Source organism: Leuciscus leuciscus (assembly GCF_965113295.1).
Source record: "Leuciscus leuciscus genome assembly, chromosome: 4".
NCBI classification, from domain to species: Eukaryota; Metazoa; Chordata; class Actinopteri; order Cypriniformes; family Leuciscidae; genus Leuciscus; species Leuciscus leuciscus.
Genome location: NC_138728.1, coordinates 10528984 through 10553577, shown reverse-complemented (window position 1 = coordinate 10553577; position 24594 = coordinate 10528984). Strand labels below are relative to the sequence as shown.

General features: G+C 37.0%; 2 protein-coding genes and 1 long non-coding RNA gene across 6 annotated transcripts in view; 2 read left to right on the top strand and 1 right to left on the bottom strand.

Moving 5' to 3' along the window:
- The window catches only part of btbd11a (BTB (POZ) domain containing 11a), a 139244-nt gene extending 125222 nt beyond the window's left edge, over positions 1-14022 (top strand). For 2 of the 3 annotated variants that reach the window (XM_082166323.1, XM_082166321.1), the window contains 11 exons: positions 144-245; positions 942-1035; positions 3354-3489; positions 5843-6066; positions 7001-7179; positions 8501-8606; positions 9303-9405; positions 9998-10079; positions 10270-10338; positions 10731-10844; positions 11254-14022. In XM_082166323.1, coding sequence (XP_082022449.1) covers positions 144-245; positions 942-1035; positions 3354-3489; positions 5843-6066; positions 7001-7179; positions 8501-8606; positions 9303-9405; positions 9998-10079; positions 10270-10338; positions 10731-10844; positions 11254-11475 — 1431 coding nt within the window. In that variant the 3' untranslated portion in view covers positions 11476-14022. The remainder of the gene's footprint in view (positions 1-143; positions 246-941; positions 1036-3353; positions 3490-5842; positions 6067-7000; positions 7180-8500; positions 8607-9302; positions 9406-9997; positions 10080-10269; positions 10339-10730; positions 10845-11253) is intronic. The other variant, XM_082166322.1, reaches the window with a different exon arrangement.
- A 1129-nt stretch (positions 14023-15151) lies between these two features.
- Positions 15152-18354, top strand: cyb5r3 (cytochrome b5 reductase 3). Its single transcript, XM_082165925.1, has 9 exons — positions 15152-15450; positions 15721-15843; positions 15942-16014; positions 16099-16205; positions 16311-16440; positions 16534-16617; positions 16712-16797; positions 17109-17208; positions 17323-18354. The coding sequence occupies exons 1-9, from the start codon at positions 15433-15435 to the stop codon at positions 17493-17495; spliced, it is 894 nt and encodes a 297-aa protein (XP_082022051.1). The 5' UTR covers positions 15152-15432; the 3' UTR covers positions 17496-18354.
- Positions 18355-21541: 3187 nt separating this feature from the next.
- LOC309496582 lies at positions 21542-22744 on the bottom strand. Of its 2 annotated transcripts, XR_014205172.1 has the most exons (3): positions 22427-22744; positions 21785-22304; positions 21542-21724 (listed from the first exon to the last, which is right to left on the bottom strand). It is a non-coding gene; the product is annotated as an uncharacterized lncRNA (long non-coding RNA). The 2 variants fall into 2 exon arrangements; XR_014205171.1 differs by having other exon boundaries at positions 21542-22304.
- Positions 22745-24594: the final 1850 nt, after the last annotated feature.

The window sequence follows — 24594 nt, the reverse complement described above, 5'->3', positions numbered from 1 at the left end:
TTCCAACTTTCCGCTTACTCATTCACTCTTTCCTTCCCCTTTTTTCTTTCTCGTACTCCTGCAATTCCGCAATTGGAGCACAGTGTTCTGGTATATAATGGCTGAATTTTTCTCTCCCTGAACTTCACCTATATGATTCCCAGGTGCCCAGCTCACTACACAAGCACCCCTCAGTTTATCCTGACACCAGGCAGGGGACTCCACTCACATTCGCCGTGTTACACGGACACGTCCCTGTCGTGCAGGTAGTGGCGGTGTGAATGATTTGATGCCTTCCACTTTTGTACTTTCCTTGATTATTATTATGATGCCGTCATCATAATAATAATGGCACAAATAAAAAAATGTGATGTTAGACTCTTATGGGCTGGATGGTGCTGCCCCAGTTCAGAGGAGCTTGGATGAGGATGTCGATTGGTTGTAGGAATAGGCCATGTGTGCCAAGGAAGAAAGAGGAATGCTTTGAAAATAGAGGCCAGTTTATTGACTGTGCACTAAAAGTGGAAAAAAGTCTTAGTTTCACTGTAAATACTCTATAAGTGTTGAATCTGATGTCCTACCAAGACACTTATTTAGCTCTTCCAGGAAAATGGAAAGACAAAGGGGATATTTCCTGGGATATTTCTCAATCTCCCAGAAGCACACATCCACAGTAGGAGATATTATGAGTGAAATCCTTTTTATTTCATTCAGTATAAATAATTTCCCATTTTCTTTGACAAACAGACCAAAAATCGTCCACCTAAAGCACCAAGAGTGAAAGAAATAATGACCAGATTACCATAAAGATGTTTATCAGTTGCAGGTGGCCTATGTGATGAAAAGAGCAGGATAATTTAATGCAATTACAGGACTTTTATTTACCGGTATCTTGGTGATATTAAAGTTAAATCCTCTAAAATCTGTTTTATAATGATTGTTCTTCTCATCTTATTGAGCAGCTTCTACTGGATGCCAGAGCTAACGCGGAGGGAGCGGTTCAAGAAGGCACAGAGAATTACACTGAGACGCCACTTCAATTGGCGTCTGCGGCAGGTACCACAAAATACTGAAGCCATACAAAAACTTTTACAGTATGAATTTCTGTATGATTAAATTGCAAAATATAAAACCAAGTGGCATCTGCAAACATCAAGCAATTACTGGCCAAAGACAATTACTGATGTCAAGGTTATATTTATTGGATGTATGAAGTAGTTTCCCTCAAGTTCACACAGTCCAACAATATATCTGCTTTTTTATCCTTTACATTTTATTTATTTATTTTTTGCTAAGTTTTCTATCTTTAAAATAAATGCCACTTGGTTTGATATTTATGGTTTGATATCTAATACAGTGACATTATGCTGTGGCTTAAGTGTCCAAATACTTTTTAGGGCCACAGTAAATTATCTTTATGACATGCTGTGTCATATATATATATATATTACCTTTAGCTGTTACAGTACTTTATACCTTATCTACCACTAAAGGAAGAATATTAGTACCTTAAAGAGATTATTTACCCTCATTTTGTCATCATTTATGACATCTTATGACCTCTTATGTCATTCCAATGCTGTATGACTTACTTTCTTCTGTGACACAGGTAGATATTTTAAAGAATGTTTCAACTGTTTTTGTCTATACAATGAAAGTCAATGGGACATTGGATTTAGCTGACTTTTATTGTATTGACAAAAAAACTAAACACTTTGACTTTTTATAGAATATCTTCCAAGTATTTTAGGTAGTAATATGCACAATTTAGGGGTAGATGAGGTATTTTTGAGAGTGCTGCCTTAGTGGCATTTACATTATGGAGCCTCCATGTGAGTGAAATCTTTGACAGCATACAAAGTAAATATGTTTTATATGATTTTTTTACTCTACATCCAGGACCCAATTTTTAAATGATTACATTCTGTTCCTTTTGTGCCTCCTAATTTCAACCAAATGGTCTCTGCTGACTGTTATCTGACAAACTGAAGACATTATACTTTTGTGCCCCAGACTGGTTCCAGAACCATAATAGTATTATTCAGAGACTGATGGGGCTGCATTGCTCTCAGGAGCTCTTTGCAAACTTGCTAATGAGCCTTAGCAACAGCAGCTTTTTTTCACTTTAACATCCACAGTGTGAATGTGACAAGTCCACATGGTGGAATGATGTATGGAAACCAGTGCCAAATGAGATTTCATAATCCCGGCTGTGGCAGTCCTATGAATATGAATTGACCTGAGTGATATTCATTTACATTTGCCAAGTGTTTTCCAGCATAATGCTGAAAATTACCTGTCTGCCCCACTTAGCGTACACACTCTTGAAGACTTGGGTAATTCAAGTTTGAGTCAGCTGGTAATGGGCACCTTCTCTGTGGGATAAAAAAGGAAGGGGGTTCACAAAAATTGTATCATCTCATGCAGAAGAGGGGAATGAAGGAACACAAGCCAAACCGACTGAGACGAAATGTCTAGAAACAGGTTTAACCGTATGCCTGTGTTCCCTTGTGACCCCTCAGAAATGGCCGCGGATGGGATTGTTTGAGCCTCATCGGATCCAAAGCTCATCAGGCCTCACTGATTACGCCCCATTTGCTGTATGCTGGGTCAATTACCCCCAGTGTTAACATTCGGGTTTTCCTTCTAATTTAGAAAAGCTTTCTCCTCATTAGTCCATGTGGATGTGCACAGGACAGCCTGCTAATTTACATTAGTAAATCAATCTGGGGACGACCTGCTAGACAATCTGATTGATAAATACTTTTCCTGTAGGTCAACTGGTAAAGCAAGCCCTCGCAATGCTAGTAAAGTGTGTACCTTCTTATGACCTGTTCAAGGTCAAACCATGACAAATAAGAGATGAAGGACTTTCTATTTTAAATTCATGCTGTAGCTTAATATGAATAAGGGAATTGTAGATGGAGGAGCCAATCAGGCCAAAATAAACAAAATCCGCGACTTAATCCATCCCCTTATTAAACTAAACAAAGAAAATAAATAACACAAAACTGGTCTAGCTCAATGTCTTATGACATAAGGATTATGATCAAATTCACACTCTCACAATTTAATTTAATAATTAATTCATTAATTAATTCATTAATTATTGAAATGATTATGATTGAGATTTTTTCACTCTTTATTTATTTAATATTTTTGCACTTTATCAACACATAGCATATTTGCATAGTGTTTTATGTATGTTGTCATAAGAGACAGTCCACATTTTAATACGGTCACAAGAAACACATTTGAGAGATATGCTACTAGCAATGTGCCTCTGCTGACCTCCATAGTACGTGTCTAAATGCGTTGCTTTGAATAAAAGCATCAGCCAAGTTAGTGTAATATAAATGGTCTTCTTTTAACAGGCAACTTTGAGCTGGTCAGTCTGCTTTTGGAAAGGGGAGCAGACCCTTTGATTGGCACCACTTACCGTAATGGCATTTCCTCTGGTCCGCTGGGTGAAATGAACTCATACAGCCTGGCAGCAGCACATGGACACAGGTAATGCACACCCAATGACTCAACAGCAAATGAAGTGTATAAAGTGACAGCACATTCACCACCAGCACAACGGGGAACTGAACTTTCATTAGTTCATTGACACATTTGTCACACATATCATTATTTCTGTGTCCTTATACATCATTCTGACTGCAGAAACTTAATCTATCAGAACTGAACCCCTGATGTGTTATTATTGGCACTTATAAAAGCTGAGCTGGTGTATTTGAGTGTAAAATTGTGTGTAATTTACTACCATAACTCCAACCCCATCATTGCTGGTGAAAGGGATGGATGACTGCTTGCTCATTCATTCATTCAGTCTCACCTATGGCCAGCGCTGCATAATGGAACCTTATTGAAATTCATATTGCATACGTCTGAATGAGAATCCAGCATGTTCAACAGCCAACTCACCCACCTCTGCGGTATTAAGGCAATCCGTTATAAAGGGCTTCAGAACGGGACACATCTGTATCTGAGCCAGAACTGGATGTCTTTGGCTTCAAGTCCTAGGGATGTTTGCAGTTGTGCATGTCGCAGTGTTTGGTTGTTTATGCATATTAGATCAGTCGTAGAGCGCTGGTACTTTTATGAGAGTAAATGAGTTTACAAAGACAAGAAAATGCGGCAAAGCAGAGAAGAAAAACACATTGGAATGCATTGATAAATGGAAGTCACAAAGAAGCGCTCACAGTATTTTTGTTCTTTTTTCAAACACTTTGTACTCATCAATCCTCTGATTGCACGCATGTAATCCTCAATGGCTAATGGCTTTGTATATAACAGTCAGATTATGACAGTGTTTTTGTTTTTGAAAAAGAGTCAATCTTTACTTTACACAAAAAGTATTCTGTTATTATTTACTCAAGTCATGACGTTCTGAACTTATACTAATGTACAAACGTTTGGGGTCAGTAAGACATTTAATTGTTTTTGAAAATAATATCTTATGCTCACCAAGGCTGCATTTATTTCATAAAAATACATTAAAACAGTAATATTGTAATATATTATTACAATTTAAAATAACTGTTTTTTATTGTAATATATTTTAAAATGTAAGTTATTCCTATAATGGCAAAGCTGTTAAATGTTAGTGAATAAGCTGTGTGTGTGTGTGTGTGTGTGTGTGTGTGTGTGTGTGTGTGTGTGTGTGTGTGTGTGTGTGTGTGTGTGTGTGTGTGTGTGTGTGTGTGTGTGTGTGTGTGTGTGTGTGCGTGCGCGCGTGCGTGTATAACAAAAGAAGTTTTTAAGGATTCTTTATGCAGCTCTTTTTTATAATATTTTTTCTATTATAATATTTTTTTGTATAAATTTGTATAAATAATTGTTTTGTGAGTGAGTTATTCCTTTGAGTAGGGGAGCGCGGGGCACAACCTAACGCGGGGCTAGTTGTAACACGCTTGTTTTAAATACTTCCGCACATGCTTGGATGACGAAACTTTGTGTATTTACTAGTTGCCATATCAACACTATATAGAAAAAAAAAGTATTAATTTTTTTGGAAGATATCCATAGACATTTATTAAACCATAGCAAAAGTACATTTCTTACTTTAGTTCATTTTTCATCTCTATTTTTTTGTGTTTATTCAAAATAAGACAAATCTGATATTATTTTAATCTCCAAGATGTTATTTAACAGTTGAGATAGTTCTTTAATGCTTCGCTAACTAGCAGAAGACACTAGCCGGGTTTAAACCCCAGTTGTGAAGGCGGGGGCATGTTGTAACCCTGCGTTACAATGTGCCCCTATTAGAAATATGCTATTATATTCTATACTTTTATTAATTTTATTGAGAAAACGTGAGAAAAAGGTGAATAAAGACTGAGAGTCAATGTTCAGAAATTACTAATTATTTATTTGTTTTGAACTATGTTGTATAGCTGTGTTTTCATGTGTTCGTAGTCAAAACTCAAAAATGAGTTTATATTTAATTATAAAAAATTGCCATTATTTTATATGAAAACGTTTTTTAATTGTATTTTATTTAGAAAATATTTTAGTTTATTTTGTATATATTTTTTATTAGATCAGATAACATTTTAAGCTGTCATATGTCATGTTACAATGTGCCCCACACATGTTACAATGTACCCCACCTATGGGGCATGTTGTCACATTTCACTTCCATTCTTTCGGGGTATATCATGAAAAAAGTATATACTGTATTAATAAAACAAAACCACATAATTGTACTAGACATGTGGGAAATTAATGTGGGAAAAAAGAAATACTCTGAAGCATAAGTAGATTTACACAAACTGAGAAAGTCAAAAAGCGTTACTTTGTGCCCCGCTCTCCCCTATACATACCTGAGCGAGTTTGTTACGTGCACTTGTTCCTGCAGGAACGTGTTCCGGAAGCTTCTGTCCCAGGTGGAAAAGGACAAGGGGGACGTGCTGTCTCTGGAGGAGATCCTAGCTGAGGGCTCAGAGGTCGTAGAGAGGAGAGCACCACAGAACGAAGGCACCCTCCGGACAGGCAAGGCCAAACTAAGAGCCCTCCGCGAGGCCATGTACCACAGTGCCGAGCACGGCCATGTGGACATTACCATAGACATCCGCAGCCTGGGTTAGTAAAAGCACTGCACGATTACCACAGACATCTACCGCCTGGCTCACTTCTGTCACGCAGCGATTAGTCTCAGCCTCAGATGGCATCTGATGCGCAGTACACATAAAAACAGCCATTTCCAATCTTTTCTCATGAAGGTAAAAAGTCCATTTTCTTTTTACCAATCCACTACTATAATGCTAATTTTGAGGCTGAACTAATCGCTTCTCAAAGTTTACCAGGTTAGTGGCATCAATGTTTTAGGTCCTTTGTTGCTAGTTAACTAAACACCCATGAATATCTTTTGTGTGTATTGTTTTCTGCCTGTCTGTATCACTATGCACCATATTTATCTACTAAAAGACGATATTTACACTACCATTCAAAAGTTTGGGGTCAGTAAGGTTTTTGTTATGAAAGAATTGTGCACTTTTATTCAGCAAGGATGCGTTAAATTGATTAAAAGTGACACTAAAGACATTTATAATGTTACAAAAGATTTCTATTTCAAATAAATGCTGATGTTTTGAACTTTCTATTCATCAAAGAATCTATAAAACATGTATGACAGTTTCCACAAAAATATTAGGCAGCACAGCTGTTTTCAACATTGATAATAATAAGAAATATGTCTTGAGCACCAAATCGGCATATTAGATTGATTTCTGAAGTATCATGAGACACTGTAGAAAATTCAGCTTTGCCATCACAGGAATAAATTACATTTTAAAAATAGAAAACAGATATTTGAAATTTCAATCCTTGAATATTACTGTGTATCCATTCCTTTTATACTGTGTTCTTTCAAAAACATGAAAAGGTCTTACCGACCCCCAATTTTTTGTGTAGTGTAGTTGCAATATGCACTGCATTAGTTCTCCTTACAGGGGATTGGCAGATCGATGGACGAATGTAATTCTGAATATAATTGATATATGGATTCCACATGCAGGCGTGCCGTGGACCCTGCACACGTGGCTGGAGTCCCTGCGGACGTGTTTCGTGCAGCAGCGGCGGCCGCTGATCCAAGGCCTGCTGAAGGACTTCAGCTGCATTAAAGAAGACGAGTACACAGAGGAACTTATCACGCACGGACTGCCACTCATGTTCCAGATCCTTCGAGCCAGCAAGGTCTGTTCTCAGTGCTTTATTACAGCCTGAGCCAGTATCAGTCCTTTATTTACCAGTACTTCTTGATCATATCAGGAGACATTCATAGTGTAGAGTTTTAATCAAGCTGAAGTGTATCAATTCAGAGCCACTACACTCCTCCTGTCTGCCATTAGTGTTATTTTAATATTATTTATATAGTATTGTAGTATTAATTGATATTTTGAATTAGCTTTCATTTTTTATATTTTCATTTTAGGCATTTTTGATGTGCTTTTGAAATTGTTATTAGTTTTTCTTTGAATATTTTCTTTGGCTTTAATTTATTTTTATTTCAACTTCATTTCAGGTAATTGTGAAGGCAACATTTCTAAATTGTGTTCAAGTTTTTCCATAGTTATTTTATTTCGATTAAAGGGATAGTTGTTACGGAATGGCTGTGTCAATGAAGCACACGACGAAGGATGATTCCAGGAAATGGTCTTTTAATTAAAACCCACAAGGAAGAGAAACTCAAAAACAACCATCCAACAAAGACGACAGACCACTAGACAGTACAAGACTAAGACTTAAATACACAGGTGACAGGGAGGAACTGATTGACAAGATAATTGACACACAGCCGAACCAAAATAACTAATGAGGAAGGTTACCATGGGAACAAATGAATGGCGGGAAACTGAACAATAGAAACAAAGAATAGAGTCCAAAAACAAACAGACGTGTAACAATAGTTCACCCAAAAAAGAAAATTCTGTTATCATTTACTTACCCTTAAATTTTTTATAAACCTGTATGAGTTTTCTTTGTTCTGTTGAACAAAGCTAGAATGTCGGTAACCAAACTGTTTCTGGTCCCCACTGACCTCCAAAGTAATTTCTTTTTCATTTTATGAAAGTCAGTGGGGACCAGTTTGATTACTTACATTCTTCAAAATATCATCTTTTGTGTTATAACAGAACTTTTTGGGGTGAACTATCCCTTTAACAAAAACTGTTTTAATAGTTTAGTAGCTTATGTTTTAGTCTCTATAATATTACAGCGCAGTTTTGTTGTTATTTTACACTTTAAATTATTTGCAACACTATTTAGAATTTAATGTCCCTCGTAAAGTCTCTGCATTATTGTTATCACTGCGTGTCAGTCCCTGTCTCTGAGCAAACAGGCAATCAACGTCAGCCACACCAGTTTCAGCTTTCTCTGTAATTAACATGATAAATCCTCTCATTACAGAGCTCATCACAAGTGCCGTGTTGCTATTACCGTAGGTTTGGATGCGTTTTACTTTTAGAAAACAGAATTTAGGGTCTAACTACACCGTGTGTGTTTGTGTGATCTACAGAATGAGATGATCAGCCAGCAGCTGTCAGTAATCTTTACCCAATGCTACGGGCCTTTCCCAATCCCCAAACTCACAGAGATCAAAAAGAAGCAAACGTCACGTTTGGGTGAGTATGTCAGTCTTGTTAAGTTCGCCTTTAAAAGGGACTCCATTTCTGCTCTGCCTCTACATTACTAACAATATCAATAATTTAACAGAATCAAACAAGCTATTTGCTGCTATTCAGCACATCAGCAAAATTGCTGGGAAACAACAGTTCTATAAACAAGAAGATTAACTTACTTTTTAGGCACAATATGGCCAGTAATTTTGTCTGTTTTTGATCCGCTAATAAAAAAATAATTAGACAACCAAAACTAACTGTTGTGTTATGCATATTATGTGTCAATTCAGATCATTAGAAAATGCCACATCAACTTGTGCTGCACAAGGATTCAAATTTATCTGGAGTTAATTGGTGAAACTTGTTAAATCCATGAACTGAGCTGCATTAGTCAAACTACAGTGTCACAAGGACAGTTTCAGTCAGGAGACAGAATATACAATTTTGGTTGAGTTTCATTTGACTCTCGAAGTTTTAGAGGAACACTAGTGCCATCTAGGCTTTGGTTAAGCTATTGTCAGGTATAGAATTATAAAACAGACATCTTTCATGCTCTTTCATTTAATGTGTTGATGACAGCCTGTCAAACACAAGACAAGCCACTACTGCTAAATAATGAAGAAGCTTGTGTAATCAGTGTTGTGTAATATTGCGTCTCCGACTTGGGGACTTCATCATTTGATTTGTTACATCCTACAGATCCACACTTTCTCAACAATAAAGAGATGTCTGACGTTACGTTTCTGGTGGAAGGAAAGCCCTTTTATGCCCATAAAGTGCTGCTCTTCACTGCCTCAGCAAGGTATGTCTTGATATTGTGGAATTTATTACACATGGCAGGAGTGGCAGAACTTGGAACGTCGGTTCTTTACTTTTAGCACACGTTCAAATTAGTTGGCTCACATTAAAAGCACTTTTCTAATATAGTCTATAATTCACTGTAGTTTTAGCACCTGATGTTATTTCAAACAAGGTCATTTGTGCTCATGAAAAGAATAACATTTCAGAAGAGTAAACTTAAAATGTATGTAGAAATAGGCCATTTTAAATTATCTATCTATCTAATCTAAATTGTTGACATTTCAAATTTGCCATCTTGGAAATTGGAACTATTTCATCTCAAGATAACATTTTAATAATAAAACCTTTCCAAATCTGCAAGGTTTGCAAGAATATGAATTCATGCAAAGTGACTGGATGGTCTAGGATTTAATGTCAGCATGAGCTAATTCATATTCATGAATTCATTTGCGTTAACATGCAATTCAGAATATCTTACAGCCACACAATTTAAAATGTAAATGTTTTTACTGAGCTCTGTAAATAATTGAGTTGGTAATAATACAGCACTTAAAGGAAGTTAATGTTTCTCTTTACCTCTTTCTGACATGCAGGTTTAAGTCTCTGCTCTCTAACAGACCAGCAGCTGAGAACACGTGCATCGAGATCAGTCATGTCAAGTACAACATTTTTCAGGTTGGAATCTTCTGATTCATAAATCCCACTCAAACTCATGTGGTATTACAGTCAAACTGCGCTACCCTAATTCCCTTCTGTCAACACAGTTCGGCTTAGTGACAAAATACGTCTGTACATTTGTGACTAGTGCTAAGCGTCTGTCTTAAAATGTTTCTTAGAAGTTTGAGAACATTTTCTTGTGTTTCAGCTGGTAATGCAGTATCTCTACTGTGGCGGAACTGAGTCACTGCACATCAGGAACACTGAAATTATGGAGGTATTAAATATTCTCTTCTCTTTCCTCCTTTATGTTCATAATTCCTGCTACCCTAAACCCTTTTTTCATCACCATGGCACCCACACACTAATGATGACTTAATGATTAATGACTTGAGATTATGCTGAATGTGATGAATGGATAAATTACGGTCTGATGGCGTATGGGAGATTTCTCATGCCGTACTTATCGGAAAACACTTTGAGAAAAAAAAATCTATATGTAATCTCTCATTTATCTTTACCAGATGGAGGCTCTCTAGCACGTAGAACTGCAGCAGAACTTGTGATAAATGTTTATGTATTTTAAACTTAATTAAGCGATTGCTCTTGATCGTTATAAACCTGAAAGCTTGATGAGTTTGGCTCATTAACAGTCCCTCTGCTTCAAAGCTCCTGTCTTCAGCCAAATTCTTCCAACTTGAGGCTCTCCAAAGACACTGTGAAATCATCTGCTCCAAGAACATCACCACCGACACCTGCGTGGACATATACAAACATGCCAAGGTACTCTGAAACATTCATTTATATGTCATTCTATTGCACTTTTATTTATACATTTCCCTAGATTAGTTAATGTGTTGTCAGGATCAGAGATTGTACACTGTATGTTTGTAAAACCCTGGATTAACATTTTATTTGCATACTTATAAGGTTAATAACATTGATTAGACAAATACATCATGCCAAGGAGAATGCGACCTGTTCTAATAATTGCTTGTCTGTCTGTGTAAATGTCAGCAGCTTAATTTGCTCTGCTTGTTTTGAGTCTTTAGAAATGTACAGATTAAGTATCTGTGTGAATATTTAGGCAAGAATTGTGGTACATTGTTATAGTACTTTATGGTTTTTACATTGTATACCTCAGAATTAAGAATAGTGTCTCACATTGTCATTACGTCCCACACATCCTCAGTTCCTGGGGGCCTTGGAGCTGGCAGCCTTCATCGAGGGCTACTTCCTGAAGAACATGGTGCTCCTGATCGAGCTGGAGAACTTTAAGCAGCTACTGTATGAGGTTCCTGCGGAGAGCCCCGGTCCAGGCCCGTCCTACGACGTCCTCCATGACCTCGAGAGAACCCTGGCCCTGCGCATCCGCTCCATCCATCTCTCAACCTCCAAGGGCTCCATCGTGTGACACGTTCTCCATACTCATGCCAACTGTTCCTTACAGCGGTTTCATCAAGAGCATTATTGTGTGCCAACCAGTTGGAGACATTTCAAACATCACCGCCGACATGACAAGCACCTGCCCGACGGGATGAACTGTAGGGAAGGCCAAGAGATGGGTTTTAGTCCACAGGCTAACATCTCCACAACGTTGCAGAAACGTCAGCCTGCTGAGCTCATACCATTCCAAGGGCTACGTAACGTAGAACGTTGTGGAAACATTCTAGCAACGTTGTGACAAGCTAATCACGCCCCAACCAATGTTAGTGCCCAGGGAAACCATGGCTTCTGATGTCATCACTGCCTCGGCGACGCATGTGGATTGGATCGGTTTCATTTTTAGGTGGAACTGTCACCATGCTACCCGCTGTGGACAGTTTTAGTAACACACAGAGTTATAATACTCTCCAATTGATGTAATATTGTTAGCCTGCCTTCTGAACCCTGAATTTGTGTAACATTCTTTCCAAGCGACACTAAACACTAAGCCAACAATGCATGTTAAGTTCGGTAGGTGATGCTGCCATCAAGTTCCTAAGCATTTGTTTTCAAGTTGGACAAAAACATCCACTAGGTGTAGAGTTTTAAAACGGAGGTGTTTTATATACTTAATAATACTCACATCCAACTACAACTTTTGGTATTTGTGTCACAGAACAATGGTATGCCAGCTGTTTAAATCCTAGCACTTGTGTTTAAAGCTTTGCGGTTTTAAGGAATAGGGATTTGCTACCTTCAGTCTTTTGATCCAACATAAATTATCCAAGTAGACTAAACTTATTTGAGTTGTTTCTTTTAGTTTATACTTCTCACCAAATGTTCATCACATCCACCAGTGCGTCAGTTCTGAGCTATTCGTTTCAGCCCACACGTTTTAATGGCCCTCCAATCTACCACTGTGCTTAGTACACTTAAAACTGAGCAGTTCATCTTTGCCTTGAGGTCGTGTAACCAACGATCTGTGTTGAATAATCTGCATGGGTCCTCCGCAGTCTGGAACTTTTGTAAAATACACATAAAAACAGGAGCTCATTTTCCTTTAGTGGATGCAGAATTATTTACTAACGCCCATTTGTGCAGGCCTCTATGGTCCTTTGAGGTCTTCGTTGCTTGCGAGTCTGTCTAAACCGTGTTATGAAAGATGCCATTGCACTGGTCGCTACCTTTGTGGCCCAATGTACAAATCCCCAGTCCTCACCTGCTGCACTGCTTTTGTTCAATGTGAAAAATGTGAAGCCAGCTCAAAACAAGCTGTTTTTAGTGTGCATGTTCTGGTTTTACCTGTGTTTGTCTGTAACCCTTCAGGATGTTGGTAAGTTAGGAACTGCACTGGACGTATAGTGTTACCAGCAGAAGATTTTATTGACCAGGCTGAACCCAAAGTAACAGATTTATATTTTACGACATTTCATCCAAAGACTATCTGGAAATTACATCAAAATCTCACCAAATACTCCATTTATCAGCACACATGAGAAGTGACTATATGATTAAGTACGCATGACGTGCTGGTAGTGCTGTCCAAGAGTCCTGTTTTGTTGTATGATTTATATTTCATGTATGTAATGGAATAACTTGGTTATGAACATCCTCATGTAAAATGAAAGGTTGGATTATAACTAAATTTAAAATGAACAATTGAAATACATAGTTTACTGATATGTAGCTGACAATATCATGATGCAAATAATTTAAAACTGTGAAGATTTTATTTTAAAGAAACTTAGTATAGTTACTTTATTTTCTTACAAAGTACATTTATTGTGCAATCCCTGTCTGCTATTTTGTGATAATAAGTCATAATGTAACTGTATCTACAGTATGTTCTTTGCAAAATGTCATTGCTTTGACAAAAGCTAACACAAAAACAGACAAGGATAAATCATGTTCATGTCATTTTGAAGATCGGACGTGCTTAGTTGCAATGTCCTCGGCAAACCCCACCATATGTGTTCACAGTAAAAAAAAATAAAAGGATTTGTAAAAGCAATACTTGACACAAATATGTCCATGCAAGGTCAGTGCTCTCCTACTACTTGTGCTTAGCATGGATGCTTCTCCATGTAGCCAAATGTAAAGCAGAGGCCAATGTCATGAAGTGTTCGTAAAAGCTGTAAACCTCCCCACATAAAAAGAGACTTGCTCTGTGTTTCTTGGCTTCAGCTTTTTTTCTGCTTCAAGGCTGTTAAACATGCTTTAACTCTTCGGTCTCCACTAAGGCACACTTTAGACAAAAACCTGCATGCTTTGGCTGGATCAGAGTCTAACAGAATTTGTTTGCTCTTATTATTTCACCTGATTGAAACATTGTACATTGTACAAAAGATATATAGATAAATATCTATAGAACTTGGTGTAAATATAAGGGACGTGGTTGAGTTTAACAATCGAAAAAACAAGAATGTTACACTTGTGCTAAAGTACAGTTGTTCAATGACATGCATTTGTGTACAGTCAATAGAAATGACCACGATTGACCACTGTGTTGGGTCGTCAATAAATTTCTGTGATAAACTGTCGAGTCTTGATTGATTGGCACCTTACATGTGTTCAACAGATCTTGTTTGTCACTTCAGTGAGAGTGTGGATGAAATTTTGCCCTCAACATGTAAAGAGGTTGTATGGATGAAATTTTGCCCTCAACATGTTAAGAGGTTTGGTTAGCTAGAGATCAAGTTGCCAAGCCTTTTTGGAAGACTAAACTGGTGAGTTTACCTGTCATATGCCCAAATTGAAACTTAGCAGAAAACATGAATGTTATTTGGTGTGTCTCCAGATATTTTATAAACTACAATAGGGTTGCCAGGTCTGTGCAACAAAACTAGCCCAATGGCCAATCAAAAATAGCCCAATGACAATATCCTAAATATCAAAACTTAAGCCATTCCCACACCTAAAGTACATATTTTAATCACTGTTAAAACCTCTATCGTAGTGATCACAAAACTTAACATCTAGCATAGTTGTATCATTGGTAGAATATAAAATATTTCAATACAAACATTAAAGTAAAATATAATGTATGCTGTGTCAAATATGGGGGAAATGTGCAATAACTTGAACTTTTTAAATTGCACCACGCCACCACCTATTTGAGAATTTTAATACAAGTTTATTAGTGCTAACGATAATAACATTTCCGTGTTTCTTTGGGCTAAATTAGTCATTAACAAATGTGTTGTATTCTAAATTAAGTTCTATATTACACAGTGTACATTTTACATTAATTATATTTGCACTAAAATAATTTGTGAGCAAATGGGGGAATTAGTAACCATTTGGATTTTAACTGCAGAATCCAACCTCAAAATTGTATTGGAAGAAAGCAATAAGAAGTAAATTAAACAAGTTTGATCAAGCATTACGTTGACATGAGATTAAACTATTCAATGCAACCTTCACCTGATATATATTTTAACTGATTGCCAATTTTCTTTTACCTGTAGCATAGGATTAAGCCATTGCATTTATCACTTGACAAATTAACGAAATTCTTCTGCATGCATTATAATAATTTCTTTCTTTGGTTTAAGATCAAAGATTATTTGGACGTTGTCGCCGTCTGGTGGTCAAAGGATGAATAGCTCATACGCGCAACTGCGTGCTTTGACACGATAGTTCGTAATATTCTCTATGATTAGACACGGGTCATGTGTGAACTGAAGCATTGATATGTCAAAACGCTTCAATACAGTTATGGCGTAACGAAGCCTCGTTTACTGATGGTTCAAAACAAACGATTCGCAAAGGTTTCGGAGCTTAACGTAACGACGTCACTAGCAGTTATCTCCTCCCATTCCAGGAAGAGATTGTCGTTTTGACAAGCAGACGGCTAACTTTCTAGTAAAGTTATTCTTTTCCTGTAAGTGTTATAATTATCCGTCTTCGTTACTTGATAGAGTCTCTGTAAACACTGCAGGAGAAAATGTCCTTCATCATCAACGTGAGTATCTATATTAAATAGATGCGTATGTATTTTTTTGCAGCACGCAACTGTACCTTGACACCTTAGCATACTGTTACCTCATTATTACAGATGTTTCAAGAATTAAACGAATGCAAATTTTATCCAGTTTGTTGACAGTCTCTGTGCATCACACACCCATCAGTTTATTTTTAGCCTTTATGCAGGACACGCCCATTATAATTTTGTATTTGAACCTATATGGTTATGCATGATTAGAAAATGCCGTTTTTATTTTCCTTTCTGTAGCTGATCTCTGGCAGCATTCGGTTCGTGTTTGATTTGCTCCGGAGGCTCTTTGGTAAGAGCAGACCTGCCATTACCCTTGAAGACCCCAATTTGAAGTATCCATTGCGCCTTGTGGACAAAGAAGTGAGACATGTTTTTCATTTGTGATGGTTTAACTTGTGCATAAATAAGTTTTTCTCTGCATCAGCTGCTTTAACTCCTCCTTTCTGTCTTTTATTAAGATTATTAGCCATGACACAAGAAGATTTCGCTTTGCTTTAAAATCTCCTGATCATGTTCTTGGACTTCCTATTGGTAGGTGCAGTAGATATGCTGTCATTTTGCATTTGACCATTGTTCATTGGCTAACTTTAATATGCTAAATCATTGCATATTTAGGGCAACACATCTACCTGTCTGCCAGGATTGATGGCAACATTGCGGTGAGGCCTTACACCCCGGTGTCTAGTGATGATGACAAGGGCTTCGTGGATCTGGTGGTGAAGGTATGCGTATAATTGTAACACAAAGATGGATTTTTAAAGATTTAAAAAATGCTAAAACAAAGTTTTTGTTCAACTTTAAACATTTTGTTGCATCATTTATTTTAGATATACTACAAAAATGTCCATCCAAAATTCCCAGAGGGTGGGAAGATGTCCCAGTATTTGGAGAGCCTTCGTATTGGTGACACAATTGATTTCAGAGGACCAAGTGGGCTGCTGGTTTACAAGGGCAAAGGTTTGTAGACTTGAAATCCACTGTGAGACAAAGAAAAGCTATGAAAGCAACTGCAAATTTCATAATGAAGTTACACAATCAACATTTTTGCAGGATCATTTGCAATCAGGCCTGATAAGAAATCAGACCCTGTGGTGAAAACCGCAAAACATGTTGGCATGATCGCTGGTGGTACAGGTAAATCAAATCATCATGTATTTTATTATTATATCAGTTTTTGCAGCGTAATAAAACTTTTCCTGTTAGTACATCTTTGTTTTATTTTCTTTAGGCATTACACCTATGCTCCAGATAATCCAAGCAATCATGAAAGATCCAATGGATGAGACTGTGTGCTATTTACTTTTTGCAAACCAGGTGAGCCAAGGTTTTTTTTTTTTTTTTTCTGTCTATATATTGTTTTGGTTTATAATAAGTACATTTATACATGTCATTTGTGTGTATTTATGTATATATATATATATATATATATATATATATATATATATTATACATGATAAATAGATGTACTAATTATAAACCAAAACTATATTTATAAACCAAAACTATATTCATGTGAAAGTGAGTGTAATTCCTATGGATAAAAAGACATCTCTTTGGTTCAATTTGTTTGTCTGGCAAGTATTTAAAACTAAGAATTATTCCCACTCACTACTTTCTTCAAACAGACAGAAAAAGACATTCTCCTACGCCCTGAGTTAGAAGAGGTCATGGCCAATCACCCGACACGTTTCAAGCTGTGGTACACCGTCGACAGGGCACCAGACGGTAAGAACGTCTTGTTTTTGCAGATGCTGTTTAGCCAAAGACTAATTTCAGTTTAGGTGACATTTATATTTAACCAGAAGGTGACGTGTTGAAATAATCAACTTCATGTGGTAGGTTGGGAATACAGCCAAGGCTTCATCAGTGAGGATATGGTGAAGAACCACCTTCCTCCACCCGGAGATGACACACTCATTCTCATGTGTGGACCTCCTCCCATGATTCAGTTCGCCTCCAACCCCAGCCTGGACAAGGTGGGCCATCCTGTTGACAGGCGCTTCACCTTCTAGAAGGGTCTCACCTGTGACACCTGAAAGCAAGCGGTTTTGCATTAAACAAGTGCAGCTTCAGTTAAAATGATAGCCATGCTACCACCTGCCAGATGCCTGTACGGCTTTTACACATTTTACCTGCACATTAACTGATCTGTATCTATAATGATGCAAAGAAAATGCCTGTACCTTTTCAGCTTATATCAAAATGTACCTACTTCTGCATGCATAAAGATGTATCTGCCATTAAGTAATGGAGAAGTTGTGTGTGTTTTATGCCTGGATTAAAGCAACCTTTGTCTTTTTTTTGCATTATATTATCAGATGCAGGATGAGATTGGAATGGAATAATTTAACGTGACTTTACACTTTTAATCATCAACAAATATTGATGATGGCTAATAGTGTCTGTGTTGTACATTTTTACATCAGCAGCAGCATTAAGCTGTTCATCAAAGTTCTCATTCATTAGTTTTACACTATTCATATTAATGCAATCGCTCTGTAAGATGGATCACTCTGTAAGTGGGACCTGGTGTTGATCAATTTACACCGTTCATTTGTCTAGATCTGAGACACTTGTTATAGCGTAAGTCAAAACAACAAAAATGTAAGAACAAATCAAGAGGTTTGTCATTTATTAAGTGCCTTTCTGATAACATTGTTATATTGCATAGATTTGATTCAGTTCTAAATACAGTCCATGCAGTCCAGTTCAATTATTAAAAACAAAAGTATAGATTTTTTTAGTATTTCACCACAATTATACTTTTTGTATTTGACCTATGCTGTTTGCAGTTCACAGCTTGTCTACATAACCAAAGCATATTTCTGCAATAATTTTGCATTGACCAATAAAAGTATATTCTTTATTGTTTTTGTAGTTTGTTGTTAGTTGTTTAATGTGTTAAAATGCTCTATTAAGAATCTTATTTCTTTAAACTTGGCCTCCAAGCAAAACATGTGCAATAAAAACTATATTTATTCATCAACAATTAATCAAATGAAACCGTTCTGCTAATGTTTGTGTTGGTCGATCTAAAATGTCTGCTCATATACTCGCTTGTTTTGTTGCTGAGTGAAGCAGGGGTTTTAAACTATTCGACTCAACGAATTATTGGATGAGTGAGACAGTCATTTGTTGTGAAACATTTTACATTTGTGAAAATAATAAATGTATGCATTCTAACTCTTAGCTGAGGTTAATTCACTCATCGGGTTAATTTACAAGAACTGGTAGATCCATGTTGCTATGCTGGTTGAGACCCTGACGAAATTAGATTTGTTGTTAAATATATAAATTTTTAATCACCTTCGACTACACCTCGGGTTTGTCGTTTTATTTATCAAATGTGCTGATACACTTATTGACCACAAGAGGGAGCTGATGATCAACAGTTCAAAACTGTGGTTCAAAATATATATAAAAATAGACTATGACATGTAAAAGTGTGTGTGACCTTTTAGAATAGTAAACAGTCAATAACACAATCTGAAGCAACGAACGCTGAGACTGTTGGCATTATAAATTAAACTTTTGTAAATATTTTTCGTTTTTCATCCGCACCACTAGGCGGCGTAAGCGGCTTCACGTTCAGTCTGACATTTGAATGTTTGACCGACAACATGACGCTTGACAACAGCAACATGTGTAGACTTTTGTATAGGTTTAAGTTTAGATTCTGCAGATGACAGCTCAGTGACAGTATTATAATGTCACTAAACCACGCATATTGCAGCCCATAAACAAACAAAACTGATACACGCTGCGATGAAGTGCAGGAATCGACTGTCACTCGACTTATCTGTAAGTATCCATCATTGTCTAAAAGCCACATAACTTTAGTTCTGATGGGGTCTTTCACCTAAAATGTTGTTGTTGTTGTTTGACAATGAAGTATGTATGAAACTAGCATGTTTGTCACATCTTCTACTGTTTATCACAGTCAGACTTTGCTCTCTTGCTGAACTCGCTGTCAGACCTTTAGATAAACAAATGAATCGGTAGTTCTTGTGTTACATGTACATAAGCTTTGAATGAATCGTCCTCTGATGTGTGTAATGAAGTAGAATAATGGGGAATAGTGGGTTTTGTCTCTGTTGTTGTTGTTGTTAGTTGTCGTACTGTATATAATAATCCAGTTTGTTAATAGAAATAGTTGGTGTGTGTAGTGTATGTCTGCAGCTTCATGGTTTTGTAGAGCTGCAGTGCTTTTCTTCTAATGTCATATATACAGTCCAGAACCAGGCTAAAACCATTAAACCAGTCTTTTAGCATTACTCGCGTTTAAAGTCTCCTCTTCATTTTAATTGAATTAATAGATTATTGTTGATACAGCATTACTGAAGAAGTATAATATAATCAGTAATATATATATTTTACATTGTACTACTTTAGGCTTTCAATTTATTCCATTTCCATCTATTAACTAGTCTTTAGACAAAAGCCCTAATCAGACGGTAATTGTTTCTCATTGGGTCGTAAGTTATTTTCAACATTTACAGGGGTTAGTCTGGGATTTCATTTCCGTCCGTGTAAAAATCGGCTCCACTATCAATAAATCGTTTTATCACTGAGGTGTCATGCACTTTATTTTGTACAGACATTCACATGAGTAAAAATTACCGTCCGGTTATAGTTTAACTTTCACATTCTCATTTGAGATGTAGAATATGGAGTAATGTCTTTTTTTATTTATGTCTTTCCTCACAGAAGGAATGTTGTTTGGTCCATCACATCCAGTCATCAGAAGCAGAGCTCTGGGACGTGTGGACAGACATTGGCTGTAATGATGGACTTCTGCTGATGGACAGGTAATGTATATGTGTGTTTTACTGTGCTTAAACATGTAGGTTCCCATCATTTTGTTTTTGAAGGGCCTCCCCCTTTGAAAAGCAAATGATGAGAACCTAAGTGGTTGGGGAAGGGACGAGGGGGGAGAATTTTTATATAAATATTTTTTTTTTTTTTTTTTTCGTCTGTCCAAAAGTATAACCCCCTGCTGGTGACTGTGACGGAAGCGCCACTCACACACACGATTCACTCATATCGCGGAGATCTGGCTGGGATTGAACCAGCAACCTCTGAAACCATGAGGCAGCGCTCTTACCTGTGAGCCACAGATCTCTTACTGAGACATGTGCTGGAACTTATATTTCACTGTTAACCTGAGAGTTTCCAATAAAGCAGTTAAAGTGAGATTTGAACCCGTGTTTTCATCACAGCCTTGTCCTCAGAGAGTATGTGTTTATCCACTTGCCCATCATGGATTTTGTGACAATAATTGCTTTTCAGGACACCTTGTCTAATGAGAACAATTTAAAGTCAGCAATAGTGGGATTTGAACTCAGGATGCTATGATTGAAACACAACTCTTTATCTCCTGAGCCACTGAGCCGGCTGATATGGTGAGTGATTTTGAACATGTTTTATCAAGAGCTTTGTGTTAAATGATGAATAACTTTAACAAACGTGGGATTTGAACCAGGACTTTCTGGTTGGTAAGGGAGACAACTATCCACTGAGCCACAGAGATTGTGATGCAATGATGTTGTTTTAGATTTAAAGTTTATCTTAGCGTATGTTTAAGCTGGGTAAAAGATGATCATCATTGATTGATAATTCATTGACTACTCAGTCCAGAAATAAACACACAATAAATCTTGTGAAGTATTTCTTTAGATTTATTATTCAGTTATGAGAAAACCAGATCTATTCTTATAGAAATGTTTTTTATTTCTATAGGAGGATGTGTGAATTACTATTTGACATTTGACATTGAAATATGCGCACTGATATATTCGCTAAATATACGCTGTAATAAATGTATTGTTATCATTTAAGTTATTCTTTGTATCAACTGTATCAGTATCTGTGTGTGAATTTTGTTGTGTCCTATTGTCCTTCTAAATAAATAAATATGCAAAAAAGTAAATCTAAAATTCGCCCTCCTGTGGTTATTAGTGTGAATTACACCGCTACAAACCGAGTCTAATGAACTTAAAAGAGATTGCCCTCCTGTGGTGATTTGTGTGAAGTACACTGTAGCAAATCGAATCTTATAAAATTAAAATTGTTTCGCCCTCCAATGTTGAGTTGTGTGAATTACACCGCTGCAAATCTAGTCTTATAAAATTAAAATTGTTTCGCCCTCCGGTGGCGATTTGTGTGAAGTACACTGCAGCAAATCGAGTGTCGTAAAAATTTAATTGTTTCGCCCTCCTGTGGCAATTTGTGTGAATTAAACCTCTGCAAATCTAGTCTTATAAAATTAAAATTGTTTCGCCCTCCTGTGTGTGAATTAAACCTCTGCAAATCTAGTCTTATAAAATTAAAATAGTTTCGCCCTCCTGTGGCGATTTGTGTGAATTACACCAAATCAAATCGAGTCTAATAAAAGTCAAATTGTTTCGCCCTCCAGTGGTGATTTGTGTAAACTACACCACCGCAAACCGAGTCTATTCGATTTTTCCTTCTGTCCTCTCTGTTCTTCTGTTAAAATACACACACACACACACATATTATATATATATACATATATATATACACACACACAAAAGATCAGGCTTTCTCATTCAAAGGCAAACCATTATTTTCTGCGCCACAGAGCTTGTAAAAGGCCAATGCATCTGTGGGATTGAAACATGTTTCTGTTGCTGCTTCATGATTCAAAGTCTCAGATGTGATCTCGCCACTATAATCCGACAGTAAAGTGCAGTTCTTCATCCGCTCCACTAGGCGGCAGAAGCGGGTTTCTCCTTCAGTCTGACACTTCTGCTGCTTGACAACATGACGCTTGATGACAATCACAACAACACGTGCAGATCCTGCAGATGAGAAGATGACAGCTCTTAATGTTACTTTAACAGCACATATTCCAGCTCAACTGCAAATAAAACCGACACACAGACGGATAAAATGAGGGAACCGAGTATGACAGAAGACTCACCTGTAAGTAACTTTTAGCATGAAGTCAATTTCTCTTGTCAATTGACTTGCACGCACTATATTGCAAGTCAATCTCTAGTTGTAGCGTTACCTTTTTAATCTTTGAATGAATCGCCCTCTGATAGTCACACTATAAAGTGGAATAAGAAGGACTCAGTTGATATTGCAGTGTTTTCTGGATGTATGTGAGAGTCAGCAGGAGTTGTGTCTTGTATGAAGCTCTGATGTTCTCCTGTTGCTTCATGCTTTTCTTCTACTTCCTGTTATGACTGAGATATGAGAGGAAAACACTGCCTTTAAAATGGTTTTTTAATTAAAATGTCATAATATTACTACAAGCACGAAACAATGAAGTAAAGATTCTTTGAATGGGGAGTTAGTTTTTCGTTCTATGTGTTCATTTTGTGGCTTGTAAAACAGTAATTGAATTAATAGCATCATGAGATGATTTTGTTTACAACCTTCACTCTTGCTGAACTCATTGTCAGAACTTTATCTCTTCTCAGAAATGAATCTCTTGTTACATGTATGAAGTAGAATAATAAGGAATCGTGTTGTTGTTAGTTGTTTTACTGTATGTAATAATCTAGTGGATTGATGCTTGTTAATAGAATCAGTTGGTGTGTGTGTGTGTGTGTAGTGTGTCAGGGATCAGTCCATGCGCAGGGAACATGTCTTTTAGGATTACTGTGGTTTGAAGGAAGGTTTCATCTCAAAGTTATAACTCCACTTGCGGGCTTTACAATTACAATTTTTAAGCATCAGCTCTCACACTGAAGTTTTTTTTTATTTTATTTTTTATTATTATATATATTCAGTGTTTTTATCCTTTTGTAGCCTGTAAAGCTGTAATTCAAATAATAGCATAATTTAAACTGAGAACAAATCATTTTCCTATACTTTGCAACATATTTTCACACAGCTTTAAGATTTTTTTTTTTTTTTTTTTGTAGTCAGTTTACATTTATTTAGACTAACTTAATTTGAATGTTTTAGATATACTATATGTAGTAGTAGGCTAATGTTTGTGTTTATGTTTCCTCTATTTATGTGTTTATGTTTGTTTGTTAGTGTGTTTGTTTCTATTTCTTATGTTCCTGTAGTTCTGTGGCCTGTAAGACAGCAGATTAATTATAAGGACAGTAGATTGAACCAAAATATTATTATTGATTCAGCATTCATACTATGTATTATATATTTTACACTGTACAGCTTTAGGACTTCAATTTATGTAGTCAATATACATTTAGCCTAACTATTATATAGACTAACTTTGATGCTTTAGTTATTCAGTATGTAGTAATGTTTGTGTTTATGTTTCCTCTACAGAATAATGGATGTGTTTGGAGCGTCCAGTCATCAGAAGCAGAGCTCTGGGACGTGTGGACAGACATTCACTGTAATGATGGACTTCTGCTGATGGACAGGTAAGACTTCTAACGTGTGAATGTTGTTGTTTGGCGCTTAACATGTAGGTTACCATCATTTTCTTTTTGGAGGGTCACCCCTTTAAAAAGCAAATGATGGGAACTTAAATAGGTGGGGAAGGGACGGAGGGCCAACATTTTTAGTCAGCTAAATTTTTTTTCATTGTATCAAGAAGCATAACCCCTGCTGGACATTGTGACGGGGTTCGGGGAGGGACCCGAAACATCCCGCCCCTTCACTCGTATCGCGGAGATCTGGCTGGGATCGAACCAGCAACCTCTGAAACCATGAGGCAGCGCTCTTACCTGTGAGCCACAGATCTCTTGCTGAGACATGTGCTGGAACTTATATTTGACTTTTCACCTGGATGAGGCCTGTGATTTTATAATAAATCATGCTGAGGTGGGGATTGAACCCACATCTCCAGTGCAACCTATCAGCCGAGAACGTGTGTTTAACCACTTGCACCACTGTGGCTTTCACACTGAGGGTTGGTGTTTTGGCCACTTTGTTTGATATAATCACAACTATTTAACACAAGCAAGAATGGGTTTTGAACTCGGGTCTCCTTGATTAAAGCCCAATGCTTTATCAACTGAACCACTGAGTCTGTTGAGTTCAAGGGTGTTATGGATGGATTTTAATTAAGAGTTGTTTTATTTAATGGAAAAATCAGCAGTTTGGGATTTGAACACAGACTCTCATGTTTGAAAGCAATTGATTATCCACAGAAGTTCTGAT

Bases quoted from the DNA above. Each gene is read 5' to 3' on its own strand.
- cyb5r3 (XM_082165925.1), top strand. The intron at 15,844-15,941 runs GTGAGACATGTT...TCTTTTATTAAG, and splicing joins TGCGCCTTGTGGACAAAGAA to ATTATTAGCCATGACACAAG. The intron at 17,209-17,322 runs GTAAGAACGTCT...TTCATGTGGTAG, and splicing joins CGTCGACAGGGCACCAGACG to GTTGGGAATACAGCCAAGGC.